General features: G+C 41.2%; 1 protein-coding gene across 1 annotated transcript in view; it reads right to left on the bottom strand.

Moving 5' to 3' along the window:
• PDXDC1 (pyridoxal dependent decarboxylase domain containing 1) overlaps window positions 1–13104 on the bottom strand; it is a 57073-nt gene that overhangs the window by 22754 nt on the left and 21215 nt on the right. Inside the window, exons 6-12 of the mRNA XM_006136284.4 lie at window positions 9387–9576; window positions 7553–7621; window positions 6263–6341; window positions 2274–2358; window positions 1375–1423; window positions 1172–1273; window positions 829–954 (exon numbers count right to left, since the gene is read on the bottom strand). Of these exons, the coding sequence (XP_006136346.2) occupies window positions 829–954; window positions 1172–1273; window positions 1375–1423; window positions 2274–2358; window positions 6263–6341; window positions 7553–7621; window positions 9387–9576 (700 nt within the window). The remainder of the gene's footprint in view (window positions 1–828; window positions 955–1171; window positions 1274–1374; window positions 1424–2273; window positions 2359–6262; window positions 6342–7552; window positions 7622–9386; window positions 9577–13104) is intronic.

Consider the following 13104-nt stretch of genomic DNA (forward strand, 5'->3'; position numbering starts at 1 on the left):
GGGCTCAAAGAATGTGCACATATGTATACATATAAGGTTTATAGATAAAATGTACATTTTATTTAGTCTGTTCAAAAAACTGTGGATGTATAAGCTTCCGCATACTACTGGGAAAGACTAGCTCCTATGTACTACAGCCAGCCTTTGGGTGCATGTATTAACTTCAACAGAGCACCAAACACCTGAGAAGAATTAGCATCTCTGTGAAGAATACAGAAAGAATAATTATAATCATCTATTGGTTATGGTCAAATGCTCTCTTGCATGTACAGTATTTACCACACATTGCTGTGAATCTGTTTCCACTGAAAAGCTATAAATTCCAAACAGCTCCTGCCATGCATGCCACTCAAAATTGGCTCATGTGCCACTTATGGCACATGTGCTGTTGGTTGCCAACCCCTGCACTAGGATTTTGCAATTCCTAACTCCCTCCCTCCCTGCAAAAGAAGACATAGCTTAAAAAGAAGTGCCGTTCTTTAGCTGTCAACTTAGCTGGCCTTAGCATAGTATGCACTAATATGTCACCTTCAGAATATCCGGTAACAATTCACTGTATTTCGGATTCTGCTGCATTTGTTTTTCAGATGCTTAACCATATTCAAAGATTTATTAAAAACAGTTATCAAAGTGGTCTTAAATAAAGAAGTGAACCATTACATAGTGCTACTGATGCCCAGATAACCTTTACTAAACCACACACTGACATTTAAACTAACTTTCTGTTTGAAAAATGAACTTATTCAATTAAAATGGCAGAAAGATCCTCCTGCTCACATTCAGAGAAGCAAAAGTTAGTGTGTCATTTGAAGACAAATTACTCCTTACCAGCTGAGATGCATGCTTTATTCTCTCAACAATCCCATCATGTCCCAGGTACTGCAAGGATAGCCACAAGGGCAGGGCACGGAGTTTCTCTACTGGCTGACTGGATGTCAGGCCTGCAGCTAAGGACTAAAGACAAGAAAGAATTCTATCACTGAATAACTATTTTCAGTACCACCTGATTCATTCTAACACTTTGAAAGCACAAAACACATCACAACATTAATGGAAGGATCTTTTGCAAATTATTGATTATTTAGGCATCTATTAGGAATGAAGGATCATGTCACAATTGCAGGTTAGAAGTCTTCAGTATCTAAATGTCCATAAAAAAAGTTAAAGCTACCAAAGAAGGATCCTCATGTCTGTAGAGTGTCACTGCAGGTACTGCTGGGAGTCCCAACCAGGAACCCAGAGTAAGAGTCATGCTGTCACATTTTGTTGCAGCCTAAAGAGAAAGATTTAAGTTTACTATGGACCACATATATTTTGATTATGTAAAAAAATTTAAAGTTTAGAATATTATACTTACAACACACCAGTACATACCAGTACTGAAGAGGAGACATAACCTAAAGCCAAAGTTGCCAAATTCACTCTGTAAACGAAAAATAAATTTTAGCAAAAATTAATTATTTATATCTTTTCTTCAACTAAAAAGATGTTGTTTTAATCTTCATTTTAAATATTTCATGCAGTTGTATAAAAGGTCATTTTTGTTTATGTATTTTTTTTTTATTTCACATACAGTAGATATCGCAATTTAATAATCCAGAATTCAGACCAACTAAAATTTTATTTTGGAGATATTAATCCATTGACTTACCATACTTCATTAGTAGCATTCTATCAATAATTCAAAGCATGCCATAAATGATGGTACATAGCTGTGTACAGTGGTAACTCAGGGACAAATAGGTAACAGAGTCTGGTCTGCTCTGAGGGACTCATCATGTAAAAGCAGGGGCTCCTTACTATGCTATACTATGCACACTACTTATGCTGTTACTCCTGTTCTTAATCATGTTGCCCACTGCACTATTTTCTTAGCCTCCACACATGCTCTAATCCTCTAAATTTCATCTCTTCAAGTACTCCACCCTCTCTTCACTTCTTCAATAATCCCTATGAGCCATTACCTTGTGTCTTGTCTCTAAGTTCCAAGCACTTCAAAGCAGGGGGCAGTTTACTCACATCCATATACTGACTCCATGCTAGGTAATTACATATACAGGAATCATCTTTTGCAACAAAAAGTGACATCTACAGGGCTCTACATTTTGTAGTGAGGCATACTTATGATAGCACATAAAGCATTTAGTAATGGCAAACATGCAGAGTCAGCTGTGGACATTAGAATATGTTAGCTATGGAATTTCAGGTGCATCATTTATCAGAAGTTTCACTGATGAACATGATTACACAGAAAGAAGTTGCAAGTTTTGTACCCTTCTACATGTAGCCACATGTTATACTGCTCACAAAGTTCTTTCAATCGCCCAAGCTTGTCTGTATGACCTGCTCCTGGTGTGCCTGAATTGAAAAGAAAGAAAAGTCATTCTAAATATTAGATGTGTCAGTTTGCAAACAAACTTTGACTGCAAACCTTCAATGCTAGTGTTACATGAGAAGATAACCCAAAATATTGTTTGAAAGGTCATCGGCAAGGGGAAAAGGAAGTTACTTGCACTGCAATAATGACTGTTCTTGGAGGTGTCTCCTCCCATGTGTGCTCCACTATTGGAGACGGGTCACTCTGGAGCTGCAGATCAGAGCTTTTTTGAGCAATTGTCAGTGGACTGCACATGCACAGAGTACCTTGCACGTGTTCTGACACCCCCCTTCAGTTCCTCGCCTACCCCTGAGTAACTAAGGGTACATCTAGACTACATGCCTCTGGCGACAGAGGCATGTAGATTAGGCTACCCGACACAGTAAAATGAAGCGGCGATTTAAATAATCGCCGCTTCATTTAAATTTACATGGCTGCCGCGCTGAGCCAACAAACAGCTCATCAGCTGTTTGTCGGCTCAGCGCGATAGTCTGGACGCTCCCTAAGATGCCAAGATAAACTTAAAAAACAACAAATGGTCTGGCAGCACTTTATAGACTAGCAAAATACGTAGATGGTATCATGAGCTTTCGTGGGCACAGCCCACTTCTTCAGATGACGGGAGTTTTTCTGAGGGGAAGAAGGCAGGGTTGTAGAGCACACACCTCCCCTCCTGCCCTTTTCCTCATTGTCTGCACTTGGCCCCCTGGCATTTGTCTCTCCTGCACCCCTATCCCTTGGTGCCTTCCCCTTTCTTCTTCTTATTCTTCTCCTGACCTCCTCCCCTCAGCACAAGCCCCTTCCCCATATTTTTCCCCTCCCCTCCCTACAGCCCAGCCCAACCCAGCCCCTTCCTCTTCCCCTCCCCAGGTGCCAGCTCTAGGTTTTTTGCTGCCCCAAGCAAAACATTCCCCCCCCCCCTTGTTGCTGTCTTTTACACGTTTGCATTTTGCAAAGGGTTTTTTCTGTTTTCTTTTTTGTCCCGGCATTTTAGTCCTATAAATAACAAATAGCATTTTCATTTTTTTTCCATAAAGGCAAAGGCACTTCAAATGAACTCCCCCTTTCACTCGCTGCTGCGTCACAGCAGCCTTTTCCCTGCCCCGTCCAGCCCCTGCCTATGGGCAAGCACCCTTCACTCCCGACCCTCAGGGAGAGCAGGGTGCAGGGACAGCACAGAGCCAGAGGGATGCAGGGAACAGTGGAGGAGTATAGGGGTGGCGCGAGGAACGGACAGCAAGAGCTGGGGGGGGGCAGGGATTGGAGGGAAGCAGGGTCCGGGGGTCCGGTGGAGGCACGGAGAATGGGACATAGGGAACAGGAGGGGCAGAGGGATCGGGGTCTGGGGCAGTGCAGGGAATGGGCAGCACAAAGCTGGGGGGGGGGGGCAGGGATCGGGGGGAGCAGCGTGCGGGGTGTAAGGGCGGCGCAGAGCCAAAGGGTCACAGGGCAGAGGGAGAGCAGGGCGTCCGGGGTGCAGCGGAGGCATGGGGAACGGGCGGTGCGGAGACAATGGGGGGCTGGGGCCGTGGCAGGACTGGAGCCGGCGGGGAGGACCCTGGCTGTGCTGCGCGCCGCAACCAGCTCTCAAGGACACACCGAGCTGCTGCAGCCCTTTGAAATCAGCTGGGCCAGGCCATGCCAGCATTCTGGCATCCCGCCCCGCCTCCTTGTGCTGGAGCTGCATGCAGGCAGCCTTATGGGAAGAATCGCCGCACTTCCCCTTCCCCAGCAGCGCTCTGCTCCTCCACTGGCCGGCAGATTGGATGGGGCTGTGCCGCCCATAGTGCGGGCTTCAGCCAGCCCGTCACAACGGCCCACCGGGCCAGTCCGCCCCTGCACTCGCCAGCTGGAAAAATCTACTCGCCACGGGCAAGCGGGCGAGTGCATTTGTCGAGCCCTGATGATATCCATTTGGAGATATGTTGAATGAAAATTGGTGTGCCCTTCGAACGTGCTGCGATGGATATGAAGAGGCGTGGGGACTTCCAGAATGATTGCTTCCTATCTATGTAAAAAGCCCGAGTTCTGCGAATGTCAAGGGTATGGAGCATAATGTCCCTGGGGGATGCATGAGGTTTAGGAAAAAATGCTGGTAATTCTATGGGCTCATTGACATGGAATTCCATGCTGACCTTGGGTAAAAATGTTGGGTGCAGTCACAAGTTCACTTTGTCCTTGATGAAAATTGCATATGGTGGTCCAACCATCGAGGTCCTATCTCACTAACTCTCCTTGCTGAGGTAATAGCTGTCAAGAATAGCACCTTCATTAGAAGGAACGGGAGTGGACAAGTCGCCATGTGCTCGAAAGGAGGTCTCATGTGACAGTCTAGAAAGAAGTTCACATTTGAATGTTTGTCCAATACATTGGCTTGTGGTATGTCTCACATTTCTTAAAGCCTGGCGAGCCCGGCATTATGGAGTCTGTGCAAAGCTCGAGCGTTGTTAACATCTAAAATGCTGCAATTGTCACTCTCCACTTCCTTTTATCTTCTTTTGCCCTCTCCCCTTTATTTTTCTTTTTAAACAAGGGGAGGGATGCCAGCACTGCTGGCAACTACATTCGGAGCTGATAGAATTTTTTTTTTTTTTTACAAGAACTAAAAGACAAACAGTTAACAAGAAAAAAACTGAGTAAAAGGTAAATATTACTTGAACTATCTCTGTGAGGAGGATGAAAGTCTGAGGAGAACAAAGATCTCCGTCCGTAACCGAGGAGTGGTAAGTGAGGAACTGAAGGGGGGACAGGGAGCAGGCTGCACACGAGAGGCACTGAAATGGGAGCAGTGAAAAGCAATTTCATGCATGTTCGGCCTGCTGACAATTGCTCCAAAAAACTTGGCTCTGCAGCTCTGATGACCTGTCACCAACAGTGGACCACCCCCGGGAACATCACCCAAAGGAAAAAAAATAAAAAGGTTGGTGTATTTCTTTTTTATTAGAAATTTAAGTCTTGTCTTCTTGATGGACTCATTAAGAACTGGAGAGTAAGCCAACGCAATCAGGACATTCGATATCCTGGAAGTTCAACTTGATTGACTGGGAATGTGGTTTTATATTCACAGTACTCAGGCTCTGTGGTTTTTTATCTATTTACTTAAAAGTACTTAGAAGACTAGAAGCCATAATCATTCAAAAATGCAAACATTTCTAAAATACACCTAATTCAAAAACTGACCTCTGCTGAAATGAAGAAATCCAAATCTGATACCCTTATTATTTCTAAAGGAAAAAAGCAAGCACATATGTTCCTTCTATCTCCACTTACAAAAATAACTGAATAAATAGATCTTTCCTTTCTAAAGAGGAATTTATATTTTTGTTCAATTATTCATTCAGAGAAAGTGAATTTTTGAAGTTAATGGCACGTCCCCCAGAGAAAACTTCTTCAGAATTGTTGAGCTAGGTTGTGCTCACTAAGGAACAAACGGTGGAGCTCTGAGTCATGCAGAGCATTAGAGATGTTAAATTTCAATTAATCAGCTAATAGAATAGTCGATGGAATTTCCATTTACTACTTGATTAGTCGATAAGAGGAGGTGGGGCGCTCACTATCCCCGCTGCGCCTCTGCTTTTTAAATGTAGTAAGAGCCACCACAGCTCTTACTGAATTTAAAAGGCAGAGGTGCAGCAGGGAGCCCAGAGTGAGCAGGGACTAAAGCAGTCCCCCTTGTGCCGTTCCCACCCCCCCGCACCTCTGCCTTCCCTGCCCAGCCCCCTCTCCCCCGCTGGAGATGGTGCTGGGGAGGGAGGGGGGACAACAGAAAAGAAAATCATAATCTACTCTAACACAACTCATCAATATTATCTACAATTCCAAATTCTAAAAAATAAATATCTTTCCTAGGAAACAATTTTATTACTATCTGCTCAGGATACTTACCAGCATTTGCCACTAATAACAGTGGCAGCTTTCCAGATTCAATATCATCTTTAATCAATCTGTCTAATAAAGCAACATCCTGTCAGAAATAAGAAAAAATAAACACTACATTAGACACATAGGATGTTTCTTTGTACTGGAAAATTGGGGTTTCTAAAAGTAGCATAGGATAGTATCCTGGCATTTAAAAGCTGATCCACTGATTAAATGATTGATACTTCATTGTCTGAGTTTGCAATGTCCCCATTCTCTCATGACCCCAATTACTAAAAAAGTCAAAGGCACCATACACAGATACAATGTAGGTACTAATTATGTCCAGTGTAAATTCGAAACTCTGAAGAAACCTATGTGATTTATACTCCTCTTAAGAAGCAAGGACTCAACAGGACAGGTTGAAATCTGTGGTCCAGGACTCTCTGCTCTGGCAACATCTGTGGTCTAGAAGGATCACTAATGTTGCTGGACCAGAGCACTCCAGCAGCAGAGGCTGCTGGTGGCTAGCAGCCGAGCTGGCTGGTAGGGCCAATGGAGCACCAGAACCCACAGCTTGCGGGGCAGGGAAGCTGGTGGGAGCTGCGGAAGCTTGCCAGGCCAGTGGGGCTGCTGCAACCAGGAGAAGTGGTACCAGGTGGCTGGGGAGGGGAGTCCATAGGGGAAGCTAATGTTCCTACCTCCTCCCCCCCCCCCCCACCTCCTCTGGTCAGAAAAACTCCTTTATCCAGGACCAGTCAGGTCCCAAAGGTGCTAGACCACGGAGGTCCAACCTGTACTTCCCAATGCCACAAGCTAAGACTGTCTTTCTATTGACTTCTGTGGGAATTTATTGAGTCCTAATATATTTAAGTGTTCATCTTTCAACTCTAAAATCAGGCTTTTGTAACAAACTTTAAAGGACTTTAATTGGGGGAATCTATTAAAACAAAAGGAAACATTTAATCACCAGTGTCATACAGAGCAACAAAAAGCTTAATGTTCAAGCCTAAACTTCTTTAAAAATTTGCCCCTCTCAAAACCAAAAAGCCCTTAGTGATTGCAACTAAAATGCTGCAGATAATAAATACAGAGTTCAGGACACTAGTGCTACACTGTATTTCTCATTTGATTACTTTTAAAATGCTAAGGCTAATTCATAGCCACTATTCTATTACATCTACATCACAAAAACTCAGAAGATGAAAAGGTCAAACATTCACCACTTTTTCTTAACTACATTTTCAATCTTTACTAAGTGTTCTGCAAAGCATAAAGAAAAGTCCAATATAAAAGGACAGCACCTAAAAAACTTACCATTTGATGCTGGGATCCAAACATGGTGTTACAAGGCACGCGGCACAGGCATGAAAGCGGCAACCCAAGCTGCAATGAGAAGGATGGAATTTCAGCAGCTCACCTGTGATTTATGTTACTTATTTAAACTGCTCACAGAAATTCAAGAAGGAATAAAAAAGCCACTGAATGAAGCAAACAAAGAAACAGATGCTCTGCTACCAGTGATTTTTCTTGCATTTAAAAATGAGTTTTCTGATACACTAAGAGTGGAGAAAAAAGAAGAAAAGGAGATCATTGTAAAGTTACAAAACAGTTATAAAATTACAGCCTGTAACCTAAGTAAGGGGAGGAAAACAAATCTACATATTTTTCAGAATTTGTATCTTATCTGCAGAGGTTTTCTACAAGTGTCATTCAGTGAAAAGATAAAACACTAATCTTTTTTGAACAATGGGCTCAATACTCAGCAGAGCAGAGCACTTTGGCCTTAATCCAGCAAACACTGAAGCACATGAGTTGTGTTGATAGTATAAATATATTCACTTATGCAAAATTATCATTGTGTAATAGCTAAAACAAGAAATTTTCATATAAATTATGCTACATCTTCCATGTATTTTAATCACAGAATATTGTATATAATGTGGACCATTTTTCAAAGATTAAATTTAAAAACCTCCACACATTTCTCTTATTCAGGCCCCATCTACAAGTTCACTATTCCAAGTAGAAATTCTGTAAAATTCATTTTTTCAAAGATCTTGGAGGCAGAAAAATTTTCCTAAGACAAAGTAAAATTCAGCAGTAAATTGAACCATCTTTTAGAAATGCTTTAGTGACAACACAATTTCAAACAAGAAGATTGTAATGCAAAAGGAAATGAATATTATACTGAAATGTCTACATAAACCAGAAATAATCATTCTTAAAAAAAAGTATCAGATGCAATTGTTTTCATATGAAAAGTTCAGAAAATTTCTCTCTACAGCTCTCGCATCACTACTGCTGGAATATATAAGAACATCATCTTGCTGTCCAGACGAACACTGTAAACTAGATTATAGCTCCATTCTGGGCTATTTTATTTTATTCCCAATATGTTTATGTTCTTCTTTATGTTTTGGAATTGCTTTGAAATCCTAGAATTAATAAAATAGTTTTACAAGCTTTACATTATGTTATTGTTTTTGATGATTTTTTTGGCTGGCTCTGAGGCATGGTTTCTCATCGTTCCTTTGGCTGGCTTAAAGACAATTTTATCTGTAATTTTCATTGTTTATTCATACATCAGTTGATACTATCTTTGGTTAAAAGATAAAATTTAGAAATGTCAAGTCAAAAACAACTAAAAAAAATTGGTTCATTATGACAGTACAAGAAAACTTAAGTTTGGAGTGCGCATACACACACTCACCTAAAAATACTATAAATGCTATTTCTTCCACAGGCTGGGAAGGAAGAGAGCAGGGGAAGACTCTTTCTGTTATTTAATTACCTGAAAGAAGCCCAGACACTAGGATGTTGAGGGCCATGAGAATGCACAAATAGGACTGCTGAGACACAGCATGCCCAGCTGTCTGGGAGTCAGAGAACCTCACTTCGTTCAAAAAGATCCTCTCTGGTTGACAGAGTATCTCACTGGTAAACTCTGAGTAAAGCCCCTCTGACAACGTAGCAGTAGATGCTCCTCCATGCACCCCCAACAACCCACACAAAAACTTTTTGCTACTGCAACATACCCGTGAGACTCTAGATCCATGCTCAAAATCTGAGCTGCCAATAGCCCTGATGATGCCTGCAACATTCTATATGCAACAAAGACTCAAAACTTTATACTTAAACCACTACTTACCTGATTGCAGAGAGTTTGACCCAAGCCTGTTCTGGCTGCAAAACTAATGTATATAACAGGCTGCTTATTATATAACACATTGAATCCTTCTACTGTATAGTCTTCATAGCAAGAGTGAATAACAAGTCTACAGACTTTTAAGAGACCTTCACGATCATCTTCATGGTAATAAGCGGACCCATTTTCATACCTGTAAGACAAACCAACAGACACAGTCCCAGTTCAGTTACTGTGTGTAAATACGGAGCAGTTATAAAAGTGCTTTCTATCTCAGATAAATTATGAAGAGTTAGATCATTAATCATCAGACAGAGTACTGAGGCACAGAAAGGCTAAGTGATTTGCCCAAGACCAGAGCCAAGATTTAGATTTCAGGAATTCCTTGCTTCAAATCTTCTCCTTTGTCCCTGCTATATTACATTTATTGATTTATATAGCATCTGAAACAAAAGTACTTAAGTGCTGCTATACTGTATGTTATGGCTCCTCATTAAATTGGCAGCTCTATCCAATCCCAGATCATTACAAATAAAACGAAGCTAAGAATAGAAATCAGATGAATGACAAATCTTTCATTCTAGTTTTATAAGGTTTTAATTTAATATCCCCCATCCAGTCTAGGGACATGTTATATCACAAAAGTTTGTGACTCCAAAAGATGAATATTATGAAGAAGAAGAAGATTCAGTGGTTCAGGGTTCTAACACAAATAGCAGAAGTGGACTTTGGAGACATAAAGAAAAAGAAAAAGAAAAAAAAGTATTTACTAAGAATAAACTATGTAAACACAGTAAACTAAGTTGGCACAGACCAAAAGCTATAGAAGCCTAGTTTACATTTCATTTCTATTTACAGCAACAACAAAATAGATGAAGGGACTTGAGAAGAAAACCTCTCTTTAAAATCCTCAAAATTTGCAAAGATATTTTCTCAGACTTATGTTCATTGAGTACAGCAACCAGATAATAAAATGAAGATGGAAACATTTTTCACTTTAAAAAAATCCATTATTAAAAACCCAGAAATGGGTGTGGCTCACATCTATAAGAATCAGTAAGAAAGGTGCAATATAATGCAGTCTTATAACAATCTTGTAAAATGAACATTAAAATGACTTACTTTTAAATTAGAGTGAAATATGGTTAGGATCTTACAAACTTTAGTATGAAGACACTACCAAGTAAATCAATTATACCCAAGGTTACTCATGTCCTATTTTCAGGGCTTCACAAACTGCAGTGAGAGCTACTCGCCAACCCCGTACCCCGCATGCACCAGACCGGCAGTGCGCATGCGCGCAGCGCTGGTGAACGGGGTGCACAGAGTGACCAGCTGAAATCTACTCGCCACGGGCAAGTAGAATCAGCAGTTTGTTGAGCCCTGCCTATTTTAACACTCCTTGAAACAAAAACAGACTACCATTTAGTGCAGTTTATTTAGTATGCTATCATGCCTACTGCCTAGAAAGCTGGACTACAAATCTGCACTAGGGATGTTAAATTTAGATTAATTAACTAATTGAATAGATTAGTCTATAAGGGGGCCTCCACCTTTGAACTGTAGCAAGAGCCCATTAGGGCTCTTGTACATCTACAAGGCTGAGGCATGGCAGGGAGTGTGAGGCCGAGGCCAGCGGGGGAGACCCCTTTGGTCCCATGATCCTGCAGTGTCTCAGCCTTTGAAATGTACAAGAGCCCTAGTAGGGCTCTTGTACATTTCAAAAGCAGAAGTGAGTACAGGGCCAGCAGAGGATTCCCCCACTGGTCCCAAACTGCTTGGAGCACCTGAGCCTGTGCAATGTAGAAGAGTCCTGATGGGTACATTTCAAAAGCAGAATCGCATCAGAAGCGGCACAAGCTTGCGCCATTTCCACTGTGCCTTTACCTCCCCTGCCGCCCATGGCACCGGATCCTGGTCCCCCACCTTGCTGCCTCTCTTTAATAGAGGCAGCAAGGGGGGGGGGGAAGCAACTAGTCGTATCACTAGTCAACTATACGATATGCTTCTGCTTATTGGATAGTCAACTAGTCTCCTACAGCCCTAACCTGTACTAGCAGTTAATTGGTTTTTCTCTCTCTCAACTAAGGATTTCAGCTTCAGCAGTGCTATGCACACTACTGCTTAAAGCCCAAAAAGAGACATTGGAATCTGACATCTGATAAAGGTATGATCACCTACCTAAAAATATAGTCACCTAACTAAAATGAAGGGACAACAGGAGGAAAAATAGTATAGGTCTGGATTTATTAAATGGCATGAAAGTTGGATTTTTGCTACATCATTTATGTCCATGTATGTCACACATGTAGAGTCCTGTGACATCTAGCCTCACCATAAATTACCCAAATGACTCCTAATGAGTGACATTCCTTCATTCTTTATGGTAGCCATGACACCTTGTTGGTGAACTATAAAGATAAGTTAAACATATTTTTAGAGACATTTTAAAAATTATTCACAGACTCTTTGGGATACACCATGTAAAAGCAGGTATAAACCCAAATATACCACTCACCTTACCCTGCACACCTGTTCCAGCAGATGTTCACTCCTGACGTGAAATCACTGCTGCAGTGTATACTAAGTGTCAGAATGGAACCAACTGCTCCTCTAAGACTGAGTATTAGGATCATCAATACATAAACTGTCAAATAGATGGATTTCTCCTTAACTCAACTATATCTCATCTTTTGAGTCACAACTTAGCCTCATATCCATGAAAGGTAAAAAAAAAAATGACATGCAAGAGTTTACTAAGTACCTAAATACAGATATTCATTCATCTTTTGTTTTATCAGCTAGAGAATGCTGATTATATTGGCTCTACAGAAGTTTTATTTGTCACTGTATGCAGCTAAAACAAGCCTTCATTTGTTATCTATAGCAGGGGATAATTTGTAATCCATCCACAGTTGGGTCAGTTTTAGTTATTTCCTTTATCGCTTCAGCAGTTCATTTACAGAAAATCACCCCATTCTTTCTTCCTACATGAAGGTTCAAATGATTTGATATTCAGACACCTAATGGACAGTATATCCTTTTCACTGAAGACTAAGGCTTTGTCTACACTTAACAGTTTAAAGTGCAGCTGTAGCAGCACTATCAACTGAAAGCGTGGCCACAATATGTGGACTGTAGCCTGGTTCACACTGGCACTTTACAGCACTGTAACATGCCGTGGAACGGAAGGAAGGGTGATTTTTCACACCTTTGAGCCAGATAGTTACAATGCTGTAAAGTGCCACTGTAGACTTGGCCTAAGCACCCCATTAGGAGCCTCCAAAACCTAAAGAAATGTTGTAATACTAAAGTGAAATAATTCCTGACTAAATTTTCTTTAAGTTTCCTTCAGATTCTTGGGGTTTGGTTCATATCAAAGCACCGAATATCGTTGTAAGCCAACATAGCAAGGGAAGGGTAAGTTACAGTCCCAAATACTTTAAAACTCAGTTTGCAGACATTCGTGGCTAATCGCACTTCTGAGAATGTCTGCTTTGTTGCACAATTTCTCTTTGTCAGTGCTCTACACTATAATCCCTTCATGACAGAGACAAGTTATCTGTCACTGATCATCTACTGCATATAATAGCCATATACAGTACTTCAATACAGAGGAATGGCACAACTATTTTCTTTGGAGACAGTCAATATAATTTTCTGTCAAAGGTCCTACTGAACACCATGAGGTATCCCTATTATCTTTCTTGATGTCTGCAAA

Source organism: Pelodiscus sinensis, chromosome 16 (assembly GCF_049634645.1).
Source record: "Pelodiscus sinensis isolate JC-2024 chromosome 16, ASM4963464v1, whole genome shotgun sequence".
In the NCBI taxonomy this organism is placed as follows: Eukaryota; Metazoa; Chordata; order Testudines; family Trionychidae; genus Pelodiscus; species Pelodiscus sinensis.